The 23,266-nt window shown below is 37.9% G+C and overlaps 2 protein-coding genes across 3 annotated transcripts; one reads left to right on the top strand and one right to left on the bottom strand.

The window, feature by feature from the left end:
• Positions 1 to 1,314: 1,314 nt before the first annotated feature.
• On the top strand, positions 1,315 to 13,088 carry AMK2 (adenosine monophosphate kinase). 2 transcript variants are annotated; one of them, XM_077375701.1, is made up of 7 exons: positions 1,315 to 1,736; positions 3,952 to 4,044; positions 9,835 to 9,963; positions 10,040 to 10,174; positions 10,666 to 10,812; positions 11,087 to 11,143; positions 12,735 to 13,088. In XM_077375701.1, the coding sequence occupies exons 1-7, from the start codon at positions 1,524 to 1,526 to the stop codon at positions 12,849 to 12,851; spliced, it is 891 nt and encodes a 296-aa protein (XP_077231816.1). In that variant the 5' UTR covers positions 1,315 to 1,523; the 3' UTR covers positions 12,852 to 13,088. The 2 variants fall into 2 exon arrangements, with proteins under 2 accessions (XP_077231816.1, XP_077231815.1); XM_077375700.1 differs by having other exon boundaries at positions 1,318 to 1,736; positions 11,069 to 11,143.
• Positions 13,089 to 16,763: 3,675 nt separating this feature from the next.
• On the bottom strand, positions 16,764 to 23,013 carry LOC143864804 (thylakoid lumenal protein (Mog1/PsbP/DUF1795-like photosystem II reaction center PsbP family protein)). Its single transcript, XM_077375638.1, has 5 exons — positions 22,430 to 23,013; positions 20,062 to 20,165; positions 19,802 to 19,910; positions 17,288 to 17,515; positions 16,764 to 17,203 (listed from the first exon to the last, which is right to left on the bottom strand). The coding sequence occupies exons 1-5, from the start codon at positions 22,782 to 22,784 to the stop codon at positions 17,139 to 17,141; spliced, it is 861 nt and encodes a 286-aa protein (XP_077231753.1). The 5' UTR covers positions 22,785 to 23,013; the 3' UTR covers positions 16,764 to 17,138.
• Between the last annotated feature and the right edge of the window lie 253 nt (positions 23,014 to 23,266).

The following is a 23,266-nucleotide window of genomic DNA, read 5'->3' as shown; positions in this document are numbered from 1 at the left end:
ACAACTACTATTATTGGAGCTACAGAGGGCTTGGATTCTAAGGACACCGTTTAAAGAGATACTATACAAGCCCCCAAAAGCCTTTGTACTTCAGTAGGAAGAGCAATTCTTAAACCATAAAAAGGTGTTGACCACGTGGATGAGATGTAGATTTGGCAGTGGACACACGCAGTGTAAGTGGCCATAATGGCCATTTAAACATTATGACTAACTCATGTAACATGTGAAACCTAAGGATGACCATTAGGTCTGAATCATACAGCATTTGAACTCATTTGTGAAGTGTAAGCCTCAATTTGATTTTTCACATTTTGTGTATTTGATTGTAACTTGTTTCATGCATGAGCCATGCTTCCCTTTTTCCAGTATTATATACTATAAAATATGGAAACATCTTTTAAAAATTGTTGGCCATCACAAATCCAACATATTTCCCTTGGTCCCACTCTCATCAAATAGTTTTGGACCTTTGATCAAGTAGGATGAAAAATATCTTTCTAGAAGACTAGATTTTTTTTGCTTATTCTTCCAAAAGAGATTTCCATTAGGCCTCAGACCTAAAACTACTAGGCCGGATTTGTTGAAGAATTTGATGTTCTGGACCGATTTGGGGCATTTTTCAACTCTAACCCTATAGTTTCAAAGTCATCACATATCTCATCAACTTTCCAACACATTTAAATAGAACCCCTCTCTTGATGGTCCGTCACTTTAACCTGACGGTCTGCCACTCAAACTAGCCTAGGTTAATATTTTGAGGACAGAAATACTCTCCTCACTGGTTTTAAGCCATTTGCAGATGAATTAGGACTATGCCAAATCCTTCCAAGTTCGTTTTTTTCCGGTTGATAGTTCCTCATCCTCGAAGGCATAAGTGGCTCTTCTTCAAGATATCCCCACCACAAACAACGAAACCCCATTCCAAGGCTACATCAAACTCCACAATTCAAGAAAAAAAAATCCTAATTTTTACTCAGGGAAGATGAGGGCATTATAGTCATTTCCTCCACTCCGTTACGTTAAAGAAACCTATTGAAACCTAAACTATAGGGTTAAAGTTGAAAATGTCAGATAGTTGAGGACTTGAGGGGGTCTTTCTGTATTTTTCCCTTTTTTCATGATTAATGCTAGGGAAACTGGCATAGCAGGAAACCGAACAAATCAGCCCCTAAAATCATCATCATCATAGTTTGATCCTAGCTCTCCGATCCAGTGAGGTAGCAGGTTCCATCCCTCACCAGATCGGAGGGTTAGGATGATCCGATTACCTATTGTGTCTTCAGAAAGGAGCGTAAAAGTGACTTTCTTAGGAAAGAGCATTTGTTTTTTTATGAAAGAATAAACTCCCTCTGTGACTCTGTCCCTTCCCTTCCAAGACACAAAATCCAACCACCATTGACGTCCGTGCTTCGCGTGTGTGTCCGATGGCCTATTTTTTTCTCCTTTCTCAAATCATCAAATAACCGTCTAAATCGAGAGAGAGAGAGAGAGAGAGAGAGGGAGAGGGAGAGAGAGAGAGGAAAATGGCTGCTGGTTGTTTAAGCACTTTCTCAGTCTCAGCAAACCCAAAATCTCAACCTTTAACTCCTCTTTCTCCCTCTAATAAACCCATAAATGCTTTCATCTCTATTAAAAGGGTTTCTATCCGTCTAGATGAAACAATAATTCCAAGTCACCGGCAAAATTCCCGCTTCGAATCGCGTATAAAGCCCTTACCAAAGGCTCGACTCTTCCCGGTAGGTACCCAACTTCGATTAATTTAATGGGGATTGTTGTTCTTGTGTTGGTTAATTGTAATGGTTTTTTTCCCATATTTTGTTTGTAAATATAACTATACTAGAATCTTGTTTTGAGGTTTTCTTGTATAGGATTTTAGGGCAATTTGCCTTGTTTGGATTGCAAGAATTTTTTAGAAATGTTTGGAATGGGAAAATATTTCTGAAATTTTCTACTTTTTTTTTGTTTGTTTTTACAACGAGAAAGATAATTTGAACCAACCCTATTCAATTTTTATTTAGAGGGACTTTTGACATGATGAAATACCTGTGAATTAACCATAATTATATCATTTCCCTCCATATTTAATGAAAATTTTTTCCTAGAAAAAATTTCCATCAGAAACATTATTCTTGCAATCCCAAAAAGGAAGGAAGATATTGTTGAATGTTTTTAAATTTCTAAGGATTGTTGGTTTTAGTTTTTGATTTTTTTTTCTTTTTATTATGTGATCAGTTGAATTTATGTTCTTTGTGTGCTACTGTGGTTGTTTTAGGGCCTCTTTGGATGAAACAGAAATTGGTCCTTATTTACACATAGTTTTAGTTTAATTTGATCTTATTCCTTAAGGGTGTGTTTGGATTGCCGGAATCAAGAATCGGAATAGACATTACATACATTACATTCCTTTCCAATACCGATTCCCTTGTTAAACGGAAACTCGATTCCAATTCTAATGTTTGGGTAAGCATCAATTTTTTTTGGAATCAGGCGTCTCGATCTCTTCAGGAACTCCCACGGCCACCTTGCTCCCACCATGAGTTGGGCAAGCCCCCGCAGCCACGTTCATCTTGGGAGTGATCATGATAAATCAAACCAAAAGAAGAAGAAACAAAAAAATATATTTGAAAGCACCTTATTATTCACTTTATTTTTATAACTCTGTCGAGAGAAGAATCTGGATCTCTGTTAGTTTAGAAGGGGGAGGAACCGCCTTTCATGCCTTGTTTGAATAGGGGATTTCCACATAATCTGTATTTAGGATTTCTGGGTGGTTTTCTACATGTTCAGGGTTTCTTTACTCCAGGGTTTTAAGAATGGGATTTACATGTTTAGGGTTTCATTTGATTGCTTGAGGTGTGTTAGGGTTTTACATGCTTCTTTACTCTAGGGTTCTAAGAACATGAATTACATGTTTAGGGTTTCTTTTGATTGCTTGAGACGTGTAGGGTTTGTAGGACTCGTTGGGCATGCATGGTGGAACACGAGGGAGGAGAGGGAAGGCGACAGGAGAAAAGATGCAGGGTGGTTTGGGAGATAATGGATTGCATGTAGGATTGGAGTGATAGTTGATGGGTTTTGTTGCTTGGAGAGAGAGAGAGAGAGAGAGAGAGAGAGAGAGAGAGAGAGAGAGAGAGAGAGAGAGAGAGAGAGAGAGAGAGAGAGAGAGACCTGCTTTTTTTTTTTCTTGAGAGAGACGTCCCGAAGGAATCAGAATACCACCTCTTTGGGTGGGTAATGTACGCCCCCAAATATTCCGGGATTTTTTCCGCCCGGAGTCCCCATTCCGTTACCAATTGTGGACCCAAACACAAAAATTAGATAAAAATCAATCACGTTCCGTTTCTTGTTTCCGAAACCCGCAATGCAAACACGCCTAATAGTACATTAAATGCCTCTTTGGAGACCATTATTATATCATTTTGAGAACTATTATAACCATTATGTGTAAACAATCATTTTTAACTGCAAAACCATTTGCATATAAGATTATATGCGTACAATTTTTAGAGGTATTCATACCACCAAACTATGCCCTTATTTGCAAATAAGCTAATTCTTAAGCTTATCTTATTTGCAAATGACTATTTATAACCATTATTTGCATGTAATTATATGTAAATAAGCCTATATACATATAAGATCATATGCAAATAAATTATAGGGGTATCCAAAGATGCCCTTAGTCTCTGCGAAGCTTATTTTTAAGATAATCTTATTTGCAAATGGGACATTAAAACCACTTTGGAAGAACTCAACTGATATCGATGTAAAACTATTTGTATTGTAACCATTATTTGCATGTAAGTATATGTAAAGAAGCCTATATACATCTAAGATCATATGAAATTAAATTTCAGGGGTATACAAAGAGGTTCCTTCGTCTTTGCTATTTTTTTCTTTCATGATGTATGCTTTTTGTGAAGTGCCTTCTCTTGTGTATTGTGTGATCAGACTGTGGCAGCTATGAAAGACCCTCTGAAGATTATGATATCAGGGGCTCCTGCTGCTGGGAAAGGAACACAGTGCGAGTTAATCACAAAGAAAGTAAGTTGTAATGTCAAAATTTGATTCCTCTATAATGGCTTTCATGTCTAGGTGTGTATGAATGTGTACATTTACTCTATATATGTGTATGTGCATATTTATACATGGTGAACAATGAGAAGCACCTATATTACATTTACACTTACTTGTGACTGGATCTATCTGCATGCTATCAGTATAAATCCCATAGTCGGTTAGCCCTACTATATATATATATATATATGAGAAAAGTGTTGAGCGCACCACTTTTTTGGTGCGCTTAAGTTGTTATAACACCTCCCAGTGGGACCTAGCGGGACCCAAACATTTAAACGAATGGGAGGCGTTATAACAACTTAAGCGCACCAACAGTTCTCTCTCTCTCTCTCTATATATATATATATATATATGAGGAAACTGTTGGTGAGCTTAAGCTCACCAAACTTATGGTGAGCTAGCTTGCCCAATCATATGGGTCCCACATTTTGGGGAGTGATCCAAACCATTCATTTGCAAGGCCTTATCATTGATAGGGGGTGTACCAAAAATCAGCTCCATAGGATCATCCTAACCCCTCCATTTGTGGAGGACAAAAATGGGGCAGATTTGTGTCTGTCCATTTTTGTCCTCCACAAATGGAGGGGTTAGGATGATCCTATGGAGCTGATTTTTGGTACACCCCCCATCTATGTAAGGGACTTTCAAATGAATGGTTTGGATCATCCTAACAAAGTGGGCCCCCATGTGATTGGGCAAGCTAGCTCACCATAAGTTTGGTGAGCTTAAGCTCACCAACAGTTTCCTCATATATATATGCCACGGGCTAAAAATTACACTCGTTGGGCAATCCTGACTGTCTGAATGGAGACTTTAACATGGATCACTGTTAGATTTCTTTTAACCATCCCTGAGCAGTACACTAATCAGATGGCTAGAGTCATCTGATGAATGCCAATTTAGGTTATATCACTTCCACTGCATATCTCAGCAGATAAGCAGTCTATATCATGCTAGTGCACACGACACCGGATTAACTGAAGACCAACAAATCCCTTACATTTTTACAAAACCAGTGGCCATGTGCACACTTAATGCTGGTCAGGGAGATGATTTTTATAACTCAGGGAGATAGTTTAGACTCTCTCTACACATGCTGTTCTATGTCGAGGCAAATTCCTAGCAAACAAATTCATTTTTGAGTAATGCTGGTCCAGAAGATATTTCTTGCAATTTAGTATGCAAGTTTTGAATGAAACATCTGTAGTCACCAAATCAAAATGAGTATTTAACCCCCAAATCCCAGCTTACTTTCCATATTATTGGATAGCATTTATGGAAGATGCTGAAATATTTTTTTTAATCTATCTAAATCCTGCTGTAATATATATATATATATATATATATATATAGAGAGAGAGAGAGAGAGAGAGAGAGAGAGAGAGAGAGAGGGGAAAGTGTTCCTGAGCTTATCTGAGCTATAGCTTAAAAACACATGTGGCCCCACATTTTTGGGGGGATCCAAAGCATTCATTTGGAAGGCCCTTCCACGGATAGGGTGTGCACAAAAAATCAGACCTATAGGATCATCCTAACCCTGACATTTGTGGAGGGAAAAATGGGCAGAAATATGGACACACGTTGTCTGTCCATTTTCCCCTCCACCTTTGATTGGGTTAGTATGATCATATAAAGGGCTGATTTTTTGTACACACCCTATCCGTGGAAGGGCCTTCCAAATGAATGCTTTGGATCCCCAAAAAATGTGGGGCCACATGTGTTTTTGAGCTATACCTCAGATAAGCTTATCTGAGCTATAGCTCAGTAACACTTTCTCCTTGCTTAAAATGGTGATAATGTATGTGAATTAATGAGGGTGAGGATAACCTTTTTCTTTTACAATGGGGAAGAATTTGTCAAAAGGTGATGAGAGTGCGAGTCTGACCCGTTGCTCCTATAAGGTAAGTGATAAATCACTAAAGGGAATACCTGTGATAATGAAGCGGTAAATTGTTAAAGCTAATATTGCTTTTGACAGAGCTAAGGGCTCCTCAATAGTTTTTCGCCATGTCAGGAGATCAGCCAATGCGGAAGCAGACACCCTTGCCAAGAAAGGAGTCTTTCGGGCCGCGTTTGAGTGCTTTGACTATCTACCTCCTTGAATTATTGTACTGCTATCTTTGTATTATCTTTGTTCCTTCAGGACCACCTCGGTTCTATTTTTACACATATATATATATATATATATATATATATATATATATATATATATATATTCTGTTGCCCTTTTCAAAAAAAAAATATTGCTTTTGAAGACTCATCGTGGGCATATGAAAATTCCAAAATCGAATGGTTGATAATTGTTGAGTGAAAGAAGAAAAAATAATTTTAGACCACCCAAGTTGTGGGAGATGAAGTAGAGAAGGAGAAGAGGGAAAATAAGAAAGAAGGAATAGGGATAAGATGGAGTTTGTGAGGGTTGGATTCCGACCCCATGTCTCTCTCTCTCTCTCTCTCTCTCACACACACACACACACACACACACATATTATTCAATTATGCTTTGAATGACAAGTATGCCATTAGGTCCATCCATGATAGGCCCCATCCTACTTAGACATGAACGATAAATGGAAATACATAAAAGCAGATAACAGTAGTGTAGAAACTGCTTAAACTATCCTAATTCTTAACACTCCCCTCAAGATGTTGCATAGATATCATCTGGGACCATCTTTTTTGGCCTCTGACAGGACCAATATACTTCAATGTGCTAGTCCTCTCATGAAATACTTGGCTATTAGCAATGTAAGTAGTCACTTGATTATCGCAAAACATTTTCATTGGCCTGCTAACCTCAAAACCCATCTTTTCCATAAGATTCTCCAACCACATTAACTCACATGCAATGTGATCCATCGCATGGCACGTTGCCTCTACACTAGAGAGTGCAACTGCATTTTGCTTCTTGCTGCGTCAAGTAACTAGGCTTCCTTGATCCTGCCGAATCTGCATCAGAAAACTTTCCACTCTCAGGTGGTCATTCTCCATAGGCAATTCATTTTCCTTGTGCATCCTTTAAGCATCTCTGACTGCTCTTAAGTGCATCCAAATGATCAATAATAGGTGCATATCTTAAACAGGATGCAACTCAACAAGAAATAGAACGACAAGGGAGATAAATGAGGAGTAAGAGAAACGGCATACCTGGCTAATGCCATCAATCCGTTCTACTTCTTAAACTTTCCTCCTACAGTAATCCATGTTCACCATGTTTAACCCGTTTACTCATAACAACGAATTAGTATTTAGGGGCCTTTGATCCGCCGGCTAGATCTCTTGGATTGTGAAGTTGAAGGGACCTATGAGTGGGGTAACTTCATTTCATGCAACTACTTCCTTCATTTTTTCCTTTCTAATCTCTCTCCTTGTGGAATCCCTTAACTCCTTCAACTTCTTCCAGGGTAAGGGATGAATTACCCATTTCTTTCAGGGTCGAAGTGACCTTTCAGTTCTAATATTTTGAATTTCTTTTGCTATCACGTACTCCTTTTTGCTTCTCTTGCCACCTTGGTAAATGCGATTTGAATTTTAAATTGGACCTTTCCAGCTAGCTGACATACTCCTTGTATAGATTGAACTGCCCTTTGGACAGCTGGATCAACGATCAATGGTCTCGATGAGCCAACTATTTATGTGAATTCATTGCTTCGTGTACTGTGCTAACTTGGTGTAAGTGTGCAGCTCAGGAGGGCACACCTACTTCTGTCTAAGTTCGGGAGCCCACTCATTCTTCAACTCATAATTGCTATCTTTGGAAGCCCATATCCAAAATGTGCGATTCTTTACCTCTGAGCTTAGGTTAATTTGTGGTGGGCAGCAACCTCCAAACATGATTAGGAATCGGGCTTTCTGAACCCTACTTTCAAAACAACACGAATCGCCTAAGAAAGCTCTGCATCCATGTATTTCTGTGCTATCTGAACTACATCACATATGCCACATACCTGAGGCGTTTTGAGGCGTACCCCCTCAATACACCTCGATATGCCTTAGGCATATGCCTCACAAGCCCTACTTCGCCTTTAGACATACGCCACAAGTCTTACACCTTGTACACCTTTTAAAACACTGCTTGTAACAGTAATGTCATCGACATATAGACAGCTAATATCAGAATGTTAGCATTTTATACAAATTCCAAGTGCTCCATATGAGTTCGACGAAAACCATACTTGGTAATAATAGAACGTAACTTTTCAAACCAAAGACGGAGTAGTGTTCAACCCATACATATCCTTTCTCAACTTACAAAACCTTACCTGACCCCCTCTGAGAAACATACCCTTGATGTTGCTCCATATAAATGTCCTCTTGTAAGTCACCATAATGAAATGCATTCTTCACATCTATCGTCCACAATGGCCGATCTTAATTACCACCGATAGGGATAATAATTTTGACTAAGTTGAGCTTTGCCATAGGCTTAAATGTTTTTTAGCGATCAAAAGGCTTGTGCATAAACTTTAGCGATTAAGTTGAGCTCTGTCGTAGGCTCATATATTTTTGAGTAACAATACCTAAAGGTTTATGTATAACCTCTAGCAACTAATCGAGCCTTCAATCTCTTCCATCGGGAAGATACTTATTTGTATAGGCGCATCTACAACCAAGTTCCTGTTTCCCTTCACGTAGTTCATATAGATATGCAGGTAGTTCAAATAGATTCAATGTGTGATTTTGTTTAATAGCAGACATTTCTTCATCCATAATTTTCCTCCATCCATTATGAGAAAGTGCGTGTTGTTACACACTAGGTATGACAACAACGGACAAAAACAGCACAAAACTTTTATAGGAAGGAGTCAAACAATTATGGGCAACCAAACTAGCAATTGAATGCTAAGTGCATGTTCTTTTGCCTTTACAAAAATCGTAGGAACATTTGAAGTAGTATGACCCAACTCTAGAGCCTTGGAAGGCAAGACACCAGTCTCTGACAAGCGTACCCGTATGGAAAAGTTGAAGACACTAATTTTTGTAATGTCCACATCTAAACCTGAAAATAGGAATTATCGTAAAAAAGGTACATCTGCACAAACAAAATTTTCTTTGAAAAAAGGATATCTACGATATCCTCTCTGAGTATTGCATTTCATTTTTTGATCATTTTCATTCTTTTGTTAGGGATTTACCTTTCTGATTGATTTTCTAATATATTTTTGAACTGTTGATGGCCTTTTTGAGATGAATTTATGTCTCTACCAAATGATCTAAAAATCAAATACTTTTCCCCGTGACAATTTTCTAACACCGACATGTCCCTTTGGCTTCCATATCAGCTTTTGTTCAGTTCTACAACCACATTTGGCTATGGAAACTTTGAACATGAGAGCATACCCCACTATCAGATTATGTGATCAGTTGTCTGCAGTGGTTGTTGCCAGACACCAAATGCATATCAAATTTCTATGATATTTGGTCCAAGAATAAAAGGTTGATTTTAGCCATTTGAGGAAAAAAATAAATGAAAGGTTGGTTTTCTGGATGCTACACACTGGACTGGTGTATCTATATGAGTTTTCTAGTATCTAATGGTTCTTTTTCATGGCAAATATGGCTTTATATAGCAATTTATTAATAAATTTAGCCCTATTTATGTTTAATGCTGTTTTTTATTTCATTTTCATTTTCTTCTTCCCCTATGCCTGGTGTGGTTTCCGTCTGCATATGACTTGTTTTACTTCACGAATTTCTCGTCGGGATTACCCTTGAAGAAAAATAGATTGAATAAAGCATTCCTCATATATGCAGTATGGGTTGGTGCATATTGCTGCTGGAGATCTACTAAGGGCAGAAATTGCAGCGGGGAGCGAGAATGGTAAGCGAGCCAAGGAACATATGGAGAAAGGACTTTTGGTTCCAGATGAAATAGTTGTCACGGTACATGATTTGTTTTCCATGTCCTTAGTTTACCATCTTACTGTTGCACTTTCACTGAGTTGTTTGAGTTATCCAGATGGTGAAGGAGCGCCTGTTACAGGAGGATGCCCAAGAAAATGGCTGGCTTTTGGATGGATACCCTCGGAGCCTATCTCAAGCAACAGCTCTTGAAAACCTTGGGATCAGACCAGACCTATTTGTTGTCTTGGATGTAAGTAATTGCTAATGTTTGAATATCTGCCCATTTTTGCCCTCCACTATTGGAGGGGTTAGGATGATCCAATGGACCTGATTTTTGGTACACACCCTGTCTATGATGGGGGCTTGCAAATCAATGGTTTGGATTACCACAAAAAATGTGGGATTTATGTGTTTGGGCACTCGAGCTCACGAACAGCATCCCCAGTACACACACACACACACACACACACACACACACACACACACACACACACACACACACACATATTACCTAATAGGCCGGTTGCATTGAAGTATCTTGGTTACATATCAGAAAAGAATGTAAAAATATTGACATTGGACCCGTTGTATGCTACTTATCTGCTGATTTTATTGCTTGTGTGAGATTTGCTTGATTGCATTGATATTCTGAAGTAGAAAATTGTCTGTCCCTTATTTTTTTAATTGTCAATTAAGAGAGAAATAGTCCACTTAATTTATATGGTCGTTTTGTTCTTACAGGTCCCTGAAGATATTCTTGTTGAGAGAGTGGTTGGTAGAAGGCTAGATCCTGTTACTGGAAGGATATACCACTTGAAGTATTCTCCTCCAGAAACTGAAGAAATTGCTGCCCGGCTTACCCAGCGCTTCGATGATACAGAAGCAAAGGTATGTTTTAATCAATTCAATCAAATTTAATTCCTACTCCATGAATAGGACTTAGCCACATTAGAGTACTCCTCATTTGGCTTAGGTTCTTTACATTTTATATTCCAATTTCTACTTACTCTTAATTGATTGTGTTTCGGTACGTACCATTTCGCTACACGACATTTTACGTTCAAATATAGGCCGGCCTTACTGGTGACGGTTCCCCAATATACAAACTGTGATGCATGGCATTTTCTTTGTTTGCTTAACCTAGGTTAAGTTACGACTGCAGACTTTTCATCAGAATGTGGAGGCCGTACTTTCAATATATAAAGATCTCATAATCAAGGTATGCAAACTATTACTTTCTATTTACTTGAGTACAGAAAGTTCATGTGAATATCAACTTTAAAGAAGGTACATGGTGGAAAATGATTGAAGCTTGTACACTTTGGATGTGGAAATAGTGGTCTTCGATGGTTATACGGGTATCTAAAATACGAATGAAATGGATGTTTGTTGTCCCCACCATTCATGTTAGTGCCGGTCCTGATAAGGAAAAGGGGTTATTTATAACAAAGTTTTCGTGCTGTAGGTGTAGTCCTTTTTCTATGAAGCATAGGAGTCGGGCGCAGGATTTGTGGCGTGGGTTAGGAAACTATTTTCTGTTCTTGGAAAAGTCCCCCAAACAAAAATACGGAACCCAATTTTTTGTTGCTTAAGCTCTTCTTTTTTGGGGTTTTCAGCTGTTTCAAACTAAAACTAGAAATTAATACACACAAATGAAAGGTAAAAAAGGAGAGAAGATAAAGAAAGAAAATAAAAAGAAATTCAATGAATTATTTTTACCACCTCCACGCACACCAAGAAGGATAAGACTGTAGCCCCTGCCAGTAACAGTTTCGTCCACATGATGGCCCATGACTTCAGAGTTCTCCTTTACCTCACCCTTGCGTGAGCAACATACGCCTTAAATACCTGCTGTGTCCTTGATCGTCGGATTTGGCTTGTGCATGATACAGCCCTAGCCTTTGTGAAGCCTTGGAGACCAAGTCAATGAATAGTGCATAGGGGTTTTAATAGTTGTGCAAAAGAGAAGTAGATTTTACTGGGAATCTAATCTGATATCTAGAGGCAGAAATTCTTAATGAACCCCATTAGATCTGCTTTCCTTAAGGAAAGGGCACCAAGTCACCCAATGGCCAACTATATCTATCTCCAAGGATTAATTGTCGTCTTGAAGCCTCTCTGAACAACTTGTCTACCAAAAGAGCAGATTTTCCCTCGATCTAGTTCGTAGCTCAATTTTTTTCCCTAAATTAAGGTAACATCTTATCTTTGGCTTTTTAGATTCAGATCCACAAATAATCATGTGAAGAGATAATTCTTCACCACTATTTGTTGAGAAAACCACAGTACTAGTCCCATTTTTTAGGCCCAAGAGTTGATAAAAATCTTACGGGCTTAGACTATTTTCTACTACTATTTTCTCTTCCAGTAGATTCTTCGTACCCAGACGAGCTCAAAGTAGCTTTAGGTCAGTTTAGAAGTAGACCCACAACTCTCTGGACAACCTACCCTACTCTCAGGTTATGAAGGGCCTTTACATGCTCAGTAAGGCTTTAAGGCCTTTATATGCTCAGTAAGGCTTTAAGGTCCTCCATTGTTTTGTTGCGTGCGTAACTGGTGGTTGCCTCAGTGAGTTTATCTGTCTCCTATAGCGCTAAATTCGCTGCTTTGTCTCTGGCATTGCTTTCTTCCATGGACCTGAAAGGGAATTTTGTTTGCAAGAACGTACTGGATTCCTTATTCTTTAAGACCCATTGCAGGAATTTTGCTCTGATCCTTCTGGGGCCTCAACACGTCTAATCTCTTTATTTTCACTTTATACACATGCTACTAATTGCATCATTTTTACCAGTGAATTTCGTTAATTGCAGGTGAGAGGAGACCTCCCCAAAGAGGAAGTGTTTGCACAAATTGATGCAGCTCTGAGTGGACTTCTTGAGCGAAAGGCCAAGGATTCGGAATCCATGGCCACTGGGGTGGTTCTTTAAATTTAATAACTCCCAGAAGGTGATGTTTTAACCTATTCTTCTGATTGATTTTAATCTTTTTTGCATTAGTTTACTTTAAATCAAAGTTGCTCAAATTTAAAATCTGTTCATGAGGGGGGTGTATACGGGATGTATATTTTCACGTTGTCTTGTATTAGCTTCTTTTTTTTCTTTTTTAACATTGTGTCGTCTACATTATTGATAATTGAAAATTTTCTCATCTGATAGAAGCTCACATATATTTGCTTCAATACTCGAAAAATCTCAGTTCATATGCATCATCTAGTGCATTTTCCAGGAAGATATTAGGCTATGCATAGTTGAAAGACTTGAAAGTAAGACAAGTTGAGTCAACTCCACTGAGCACCCGCGTCTCAATAAAAACTTGGGTACTTTTTGCTATTAATATGCATATATTTTCCATATATTTCTTGTAATTTAACATTGTAAGAAAGTCACCAACATTGGTTTGGACTTAGGATCATTATGGTTGACTTTTTTACTGTGTTAAATTACAATATATTCAATGAATAAAAATACTCAAGCTTTTATCGAGAGTCCCGGGTGACTCGGTGGAGTTCACTCACCTTGTCCCATGGTCATGTATTTAATCTTTTCAGGGTTGCCGAGTTGATGGCGCTTCAATTGTTATGCCAGTCAGTTAACTCCGAACATGAGTTTCCAGTTATATTTGCATTTAATCTTATGTGCAAAATGGTTTTAAAGTGAAATATAATTAGGCTACTGATATTGGCGCTGCAATGTTTTAATAATTGCACTAATTTACCTTGTCTTTAATAATTTAACCAGATATCGAAGTTATTGCAATTCCCAAACAGCTCTCAATACACCAATTAAAAAAGAAAAGACAAGCTGAGTTCGTCCAATTATCAAAACTCAGCAGCTCCATTATCAGTAGACTATTTAAAATGTAACAATATATCAGAGACTACATCGTGATAGTGTAGTTATTAAAAAATTGCAGTGCCAATATCAGTAGCCTTTAAGTATTGCCAATAAATTACAAGACATCGGCCGATATATAGACATCGGAGAGGTATGTTGATACTGATATATATTGATTTATCAGCCGATATTCTCTCATCTTTAAAACTTTGGTTCTTAGTTGCTATTAGACATGAGATTAATGACGTAATAGCTGCGATTAGAACCAAACTTTGATCTGAATTTTCTGCCTTAAAAATTGTTTTTAGTAAAATGAATAATTACAAGAGCAGAGAGATCGTTGACGATTAATTTTGGGGTCCTAAAGTATGCACGAATCCAAGGCCGTTGATCTTGTAGATCATCAAAAGGCAGTCCACATGGTTTTGGACCCACATCCAATTGACATCTCAATTGTAAGATAAAAGCCTACAGAAATCAACGATTATGCTTTTCTTGGTGGAACTTTCAGAGAGATTTGATAGGTCAAGGGCTAGGATTATCCCATCAAGGTGGGGTCAGCAAAAATGGCCGGTCATATCAACAGAGCCAGGCGTGTGTCCAATAAAAAAGGCCTGTTGGGAAAAAGCCTAATAGCCACTGTATGCTAGGATTTTTTATTTTTTTTCCATACAAATATGGAGAAATCAGGAGATTAGAAGAAAACAAAAATATATGAAACCCACATCAAAATCTCTAGAATCACCCCAGAACTGGTAACCACCGTTCGAGCTCAAAACTCCAAAAAAAAATAAAAAAACCCAATGCTCCTCAAACAACTTCATGCAATCCCTTAACAAGAGACACCCAAAATCACTCCAATTGTTTCAACATTATCAAAGACAGCCTCTCAAGGCTTCCCCAAAGAAGCATTTCTCACATTCACCCAAAATCTCCTTCAATTATAAAGGGACCCAAGCTAACATTCACTTACCATCTTAGCCCCCAAAGTAGAGCTCTAGCTTTAGCCCAAAATCTCCTGAAAATTACATCAATAATCTACCACTATGATATTTTATGTCTCTTTATACAAGACCAGCAAAGGAGGCAAAACAAATTGCAAAGGAGGCACATAATGCTCTGATTTACTGGAGGAATTATTGTAGTTCTTCTTATTTTTGTGGTCCCTCATAGGCCGGGACAGCTTGTCCCCCTATGTATTGGTTGTTTTTTTCTGAAATAAATTTGTTACCTTTCAAAAAAAATATTTGAAAGTTGCAAAGGATTTTTTTTAGGGAAGGTGGAGAGGCCAACAAAAGACTCAAGCACCTCATCACCTCATGAGACAAAAGGTATGCAAACCGAAGAAACAAGGTAGATTGGGAATTGGGAAAATAAGATTGAGAAACAAAGCTTTATTGGGGAAATCGTTATGGAGATACAAGGAAGTGAAAATGCCTTGTGGCATTAAATTATTGGGCACAAATACGGACGAGACTAGGGGATTAGGATAGTATGAATCCTTTGTTTAGAAAAAGTTTGGGTGCATGTAAGTCTATTTGTGTTCCTAGAGTCCAATTTGAGTCTTGTTTGATTTAGAGTTGAAGGAGAGAGGGGTCAAAGTTTTGGGTAGATCTTTGGCTAGGTGAGTCTCGTCACTGTCATGCATTTCGGAACCTATTCAGGCCAGTGATCATTAGCTCCTAAAGGTCCTTCCCCGCCCAATATTATCTAGACAGCTCGAGATCAGCGAGGAAACACGTAGATAAATGTAGAAATGTGTAGAAGATTCTAGAGCACTCCTGGATTTTCTTATGATAGAGAACAATAGAAGAGACTAGAGAGCCTATTACATTTTTAGGAAGGTTTTGGACCATTGGATGATTTCCATTGGCATGATCATGATCGCCAGTCAGAAAGGAAGCAAATAAATAGGTGAGAGCTCCTAGTCTGGTGACCATCTCTAAAGCATCAGAACTTCAAGCCTTGTAAAGGTTTCCACAGTGTAACACGAGCTTCTTTTTTTTTTCATTTCAATCATGAGCTTCCTTGTGTGAGAGTTTTAAGTGTCCTTGCCTACTAGGCTAGGTAACTTCGGTTAGACTGGCTTTAACATTGAGGTATCCATGAGTACTACATGGGTAAGGATTAGCAGGACCGTTTTCAAAATGTAGTACTATTGTCCCTACGAGATGAAGGCCGTGAGCCTGTGAGTCGGGTGTTTTTGGACATTACACTGTGGAATTTGTTCAACTGATCATCTATGATTTATGGTTATTACAAGAAAGATGGTATAGATGAAGGCTTTGGCCACTTACCAGATCAGAATAGGCTGAATTGGAATGCATTGATAGAGGATTATACACAGAATGGGTTTTGCTGAGGAAGCAAAGGAAACATTTCGAAAAATGCAGACCGAGTCGTTCAAGCTGGATGAAGTTGCAGTGGAAAGTCCATTGTCAGCTTTTGAGCAGTTGGGTTCGTTGGATACTGGGGAGGAAATCTATGAACAGATTAATCAAAAGAGAATTAAACTTGACAAGTTTGTTCTAAATGAGTAAATCAGTAAGTAGGCAAAATGTGGGGATGCTACTACAGCTAGACTTCTCTTCGAAGGGATTGCTTGGAGGAATTATTTTTCTTGGAAAATGATGATCTTAGTGCTCGCAGTGTCAAATGGAGGAATCAAAAGAGAAGCCTAACAAGATCAATTTCTAGCGATTTTTGGCTTGTGTACATGGGGAAGTTGTGAATGACAGATTGGAATTTTTCACCAAGATGAAGAAAGATGATTTAGCCATGGGAATCCTCGTACTTGTGCTGTTCTGGAGTCATCTTCTTTCTAATAAATTTTAGTTATTTTCACAAAATAAATAAAGTGTTGATAGGGCATGGTTTTAGAACTATTTGCAGAACTTGTTAACTACATAAATTAGCACACCCAGTTCCAACTATTGTAAGGCAAGTGTTTCAGTGTAGAAATATAGATTTTTTAATGTAATTCTGAAAACATGCACAAGTTAACCATGCGCGAACATACCCATCTTCATTTATTGTAAAACAAATACCTCAATTCATGGAGATAGCTTTTCACAGATACTGAATGGAAGAAAAATGTGTCTAAAACGCATGTTTTAATAATTACATGCACAACTTTTTACTTATACACCAATATACCCATCTTGACTAATGGCAATGCAAATACCTCAATGTATAAAGACAGATTTTCACAGGTGCTGATAGAATACCAATGTGCTAGAAAGGATGATTTTAGAATTATATGCAAAACTCGTTCTCCTGGAGCAACTATACACCAATTTTCTGTAAATATCAATAAGAGAACATCCCACAGACTTGTTTTGGACCTTTGGAGAAGTTTACCCAACTCATTGTTCATGAATCTTAGACAACGCGGAAGGAGTCTGCAATCCTTTTCAGATCCTTAGAATGCCTTTTCCATTGAAGACCTACAATAATCACAGTTAATTATCCCTGTAGGTTTTTTTTTTTTTTTCTATTTTAGATGAGACAGTGAATTTGTTAGTTGTTACCATTTGCGGTTACATTGAACAAGTAGAGTCGGTTGCCAGCAGCAGTTGCGGTAATCAGAGCATGGGGTGGCTCCAACTCGAAATGGTAATATGTCCTTCCAGAATGTTCTACAGCTTCCATACTTAAAACCTTCCCTTCTACATTTTCCCCAATCACTTCTGGACCAAACGCATTAATCACTTTATCGGGAGTTCCAATCTCTTCAATTTTTACATCATCTCCAAGATCTACAAGTAACACAATGTCAAACAAATTATGAATAGTACAAGTTAAGAAAGTGAAATAGGAGTCACTAGTCAAGCATTTTTTTGTTACATTCCGTGAAGTGAAAAGCTTCTATCAGGTTACATAACAGAAATATAAAAAGAGGGAGCAACTTATATACTATAGAGCTAGAGAAGAACATTAACAAAATGGGAACATGAAAAACTAAGATAGAACAAATATTTATAAAAATGAATATGATACAGTAACATGGTATAACACATCTGAAGGAATGAACTTCCCTAAAATATGACTTAGACTTAAATATACTGGGAAGTTGGGGTGACGAGCAGCACACACACCTATTGCTCCCTTTTATTTGATGCGTGGGCTACATCCTATGCCTTGACCTTCGGTTGCGATGTTTTGCTGCATTTGGGGATAACAGTACCATCTCTTAGAACTATGTTTCAGCAAAAGCTAATATCAATTGAATTCATTGAAAACATATGATCCAACCAGAAGGGTTGGATGAAGAAAGAACAAGGGAGTTCATCCACCAACAAGGCCAGAAAAAAAAATGTTGCCCATGTATAAAACGAGAAGGTCAGTCCGAAGAGTTCTTATGAAGGAGAAATAGTTTGGAAAACTATCCTCCCCATTAGCCAAAAGGACCTAGTTTATGGTATTTGAACCAGTCACCAACCATGACGACCTCTACAGATGCATGAAGTCCCTCTGCTGGCAGAGCTAATTTATCGACCTCCAAGTAGAATACGTGAAGGGGTATCTTATTAGCAACTAGAAAAGCAGATTCACCCAACGAAGAACCAAACTCCTTGGAAAAGATAGTGGATCTATAGGAAGCCATTGGAAGAAATGCGCGGGGAATTAAGCAATAGAAGGTTGAAGAAGGGTCAGGAGGAGATAAAAGAGAAAAAGATGAATGAAAGATATGATGGAATGCTTATATATGGAGGAATGGTGTTGGAATACCATGAGTTGTCGCCTGACCCGAAGCGATTACATGGGAAACCAACACATGCCCTTGTAAGTTATGAATTTGATGGCTGGGGTTGTGCCACGCGTACAGCAAATCCAACGATCATGGGTGTGCAACAGTGGGAAGTGTGTGTTGCTCATGTAAGGAAGAGATAAGTGATGACCCTGAGTTATGGGCCGTCACATAGACAAGCCAGTGACCGTCAGTGTTGTGACTCCACTATTACATAACCCATACTCCACGACCTGGGAAACCGTCCCACAAGCCACGAGCGGAAGATGCTAATACGAAATTACAGACAATTCCAAGATGGTCTATAAATACCAAAGCCTTCGCCATGCAATAGGCATCACTCGATCACCCGGATCGTATAATCACCAGCACTTTTATTTATCTTTACGTTTCCTTGTACCGCTCGGCACCCCTAAGGTTGTTTATAATGTTTCGTTTCATTACCAAAGATCAAAGAACTCAGGAAGTTTGTTCGTTTATTGTACATTTCCTGCACTTTCTTTACATTTAAGGGAATTTACATTTCAGTTATTTACTTTCTAGTTATCATTTACTTTCCAGACATTCACTTTTGTCATAGCCTTTAATCTACCAGTCATTTAGTTTTCAGTCACTCTCCCATTCCTCATACCTAGTCGTCGTCTTAGGTATAGCTATCCTGCCTATTTACTTGATCTCTGCTAAAACGGTTGTCGGAGTGACCACTGATGATTGTATTCAAGGAGAGGACCCACTAAAGGGGAACCCAAAACTTCGTAATTGTCTAAATTAAAGTGACCAAATGGGTAACCGATAATCTACAGTCACCCGGTTGTAAGCAATTGTACAGTCAATTTGGTGCTCCGGGTCAAAGCTGGCCAAACACGATTAACTGCGATGGTAATTGCGCTTATCGCACCTGGTTTCTATATAATCCCTAACTAAATTAGTCCAAGCTACATTCATGGTTCTCTATCTCTTGTGCAAGTTTGACATGAGACTTTGCTTGTTTTTCGATATTTAAATTTGAAGAAGTTATGAACAATATTAGTAACTGAAAATTGTTTCCAGAAGGCATGAAGAATTAACTGAATAATAACAAACCACATAAATGATAAGTACAACCAATTCAAGTCTAGTGACATATGAAGTTAAATTCATAATTGTCAGTGGAAATCCCATTACCGTCTGAATTGAATGCTAGAAGCTACAATGTGAATAAGTATATAATATCCAGAAACACCTTAAGATATTTGCTTTACTGGATGAAGAAAAACCTATATAGTAGTAAACAAGAAAATCTAAAGCTCACTACCTGCAAATCTGAGAACAGGTGCAACAATAACAAATAAGCGTCCTTCCTGAGGGCTTGCAAATCTCAAATCAATCTCTGTGCCACCAAGATCGGCAATTGATACAGGAACCTAAGACACCATGGTATATAGATTTGGAGAAAGAGTATCAGGTGAAAAAAAGGAAATGCACCTTCAAATGTTTCGAGTGCAAACAAAGATCCAATAAATAAAAAAATTGCACTATACAGAACTAAATCTTGAGTCAAATAGAATAAATTACCTCTTCCCAGTCTTGTGAAACACGAAATGAGTACGGTATGATTGGACTCCACCCTACTCCATGTCCACCGGACTTCTCATCTGGTCTGCGGTATGTCCTCCAACCTGTCTGAGCAATTTCCTTCCTTATCAAGGGCTATCAACTTAGAAACTAACACAGAAAGAATATTATATAGTTTATACTTTAGCCTACTTCCTATGAAAATTTTGAAACCTGCCACCCTACCCCAGAAATAGTCAAAAGAAAGCTTGAATTGCTCTTTGACAATCTAGATTATCATTATTGCTATAAGCTTTGGGCTCTGCAGTGAAAAGAGTATCGGTAGTTAATATGGAGAACATATTAATATTCAAAGGATGTTTGTGTAATTTAATTGTATGCTTTCTTTGTCAGAGATTACAAAATTCTCATAGCTGTCCAAGTGATTGCTTGCAAAAATGCTGTGTATCTGTTGTATAATGGGAGCTTATGCTCAGAGTTAATCCAAGAGTGTAAACTGTAAACTAAGAATCAGTTGTCCGTTTGTTATCAGTTTTCTAGAATCATTCCAGATTGGTGCAAATAAAATTTTATTCAGAGGTTCCAATTTTGTATGGCGGAGAACTGGTTCATAGGATGAAGTGGAAGCTCAATGGAACTCTTAAAGGCATGTTCATGGTTGGTTGTCTTTATAACATGGATGAAAATCCAAACATAAAGAATGGCAAACGGAGTTCCAATTGGATTGACGAACGCGGCATGTCGTAAAAAAATATTATTATTTTTTCTAATATCTCAAAAAAGATGATCTCTGAAAAAAAAGTAATTAAAAGAAAGAAATCAGAGACCGGGCTTAATCATACCCGATATATTTTAGATGTTGCATGAAAAAAAGAGAGATCATAATTGGATAAGGTTGAATGTTGATGTTGCCACCAAAGGCAATCCTAACATTGCTAGGGGAGTGGGATTGCTTTAGGATGAAAATGGATGCATAAAGGACGGTTTTTGCAGAAATTGCCATCAGAGATTCAAGACCAATTTTATTGCTGAACCTAATGCCCTTCTGGATGATATCTTGTTGTCGAAAAGGTAATACTCCTACAGGTTGTTAGTGGAATATGATTCAAACTCAAAACAATTGTAGTATGGATTGTGGATATGCAACCTCCCAATTGGAGTTTAGAATAGAGAGAGGTAATGTAACAGAATAGGTTTACTACTTTGGAAACACAAGCATTAGTCGGAAGGTACAGAGTATGTGCTAAAAGTTGGAAAGGAAGAGGACATGAATGAGAGACCTGAGTTTATATTTAGCTGGGTTAGCTTTGAATGTTGTCTAAATACTCTTTCTTTTCTTAGTGTAATAATTGGGAAAGAAGAAAATTCTTCCTCAGTAGTAATTATCAATTTATCATCGAACAACTGCAAACAGAAATTCCAAAGCTGGGACAAAAGTAATTAACAAAATTCTAAGGCTCTACAGAATGAAATTCAAGAAAATATGAATAACAGGATAGTCTGACAAAGAACATTAAGGCCTGTTTTTTTTTTTTTTTGAGAACTGATTGAGTCCAAAACTGATTAATGGACTCAAATTTAAATTTTAATCCATCAGTTTTGAACTCACAATTGGTTCTCAAAATCCAAAAAGAAAGAGGTCCTAAGTCCATAATCGCATATGATTTTGTATAAAGTTTGTATTTTTTTTTCTAATTATTCATCTCATCAGTTGTTGTTCAATCAGGGAACATCACCAACATAAATAACAAAAAAAGAAAACCAAAAATGTGGTCACAAAATTGACATTCAAAATAAAGATGAAAGAGTTCAAGAGACACCTAAATTAGAACATACAATCTAAACCAGTGCTTCAAAACACAGATGCGGGTCAATTCGCGGCCAAAGTAGATCCTTGTCAACTTGGCATGACGCGGTCAAGTACTCAGTTGACGCATTCATAACTCGGGAGAGTCAAAGATGCGGACTTGGACAAGAACGCGGCCAAGGTAAAAGGGAGTCGACCCCGGGGGTTTTGAAACTACGATATAAACAGATAAAAAATATTATTACTGTAAAAGTGGCAATTTATATCCCATGAGCAAACCTAGATATTGAAATTGAAGGGGGTACGTTATTTTTCAAAAAGGTGCAGACTACCCATAAAAATACAGTATGTTATATTTTTCTCTCTTTCTTTTTCCAGCTATTCCACCTCAATATTCATGCTTGAACTTAAATGCAACAGAAGCCATATCCAAGAAATACTAAATATGAGAAAAAAGATTTGAAAATTCAACTAGTAACATACCACATAAAAAATTAAGAAAAGGAAGACAAAGAAAAGGCCAATAAAAATAGAATAAAATTGAAGCACATGAAAACCAACCATTTTCATCTGGTTCAGATAAACCAGGAATCCTCCCAGCTAGTAAGCCCTGTTTTACTGCCAATCCATCTTTCGAAAATCCCAAAACAAAAGAAATCAATGAAAACCCAAAAGTTATTGCTGATCTTCTTCTCAATAATCCAAACAATTTCTCAGATTCTTCATCTGTGAAGCCATTTTCTTTTGCAACTGCATTAAATTTAGTTGTTTCATAGCCCTTTGGTGGTGGAGATTTAGCATGGATATGGGACTTGATTACTTGCTTGGAGTTTTGGGGATTTCTGCAGAGAAAATTGGTAGATTGGTGGTGATGTTTGTAGGAAAAATAACAGCTTGTGAAGAAGGTGCTGCCCATTTTCTTTAGTCTATGATGGAAATAGAGGTGGGATAGACTAGAACTGGAATAGCAGAGAAGAGAAGCAAGAAATTTGCTTACTTCAACTAATTCAAGAGCAGACTGAGATTGGGAAAGTGGGTTTTTTTTTGTCCAGAGCTTCTTAGAAGCAGAGAGAAGTTCTGAGTATGTAGATTTTGTGGAAATTTTTGTGGACGTAGTAGTAGGCGTTTTTGAGAGAGAGAGAGAGTTCGCAGTAGCATGTTTTTGGCTGTTTTTTATTCCAAGCGTAAACCATTCATAGCCACAGATTGGGCTACACAAAAAACCGGCCAAACCGATAATCTAGCCGAACCGTTTGGTTCTGTTCGGTTTTTCTGGGCATTGGTTCGGTCACGGTTTAGACTTTTACCGAATCAAACCGATTGGTTAATGGTTTTTGAGTTTTAATCCGAAAATGAAAGCAACCGAACTGATGAGAAATTGTAGACACCCCATTTTTG

The sequence above is a fragment of the Tasmannia lanceolata genome, unplaced genomic scaffold (genome assembly GCF_043159265.1).
Source record: "Tasmannia lanceolata isolate RefF3 unplaced genomic scaffold, GAP_Taslan_0.1 ptg000054l, whole genome shotgun sequence".
NCBI classification, from domain to species: Eukaryota; Viridiplantae; Streptophyta; class Magnoliopsida; order Canellales; family Winteraceae; genus Tasmannia; species Tasmannia lanceolata.
Note: the sequence above shows the minus strand (reverse complement) of the source record. Positions and strands in the feature narration are given on the sequence as shown.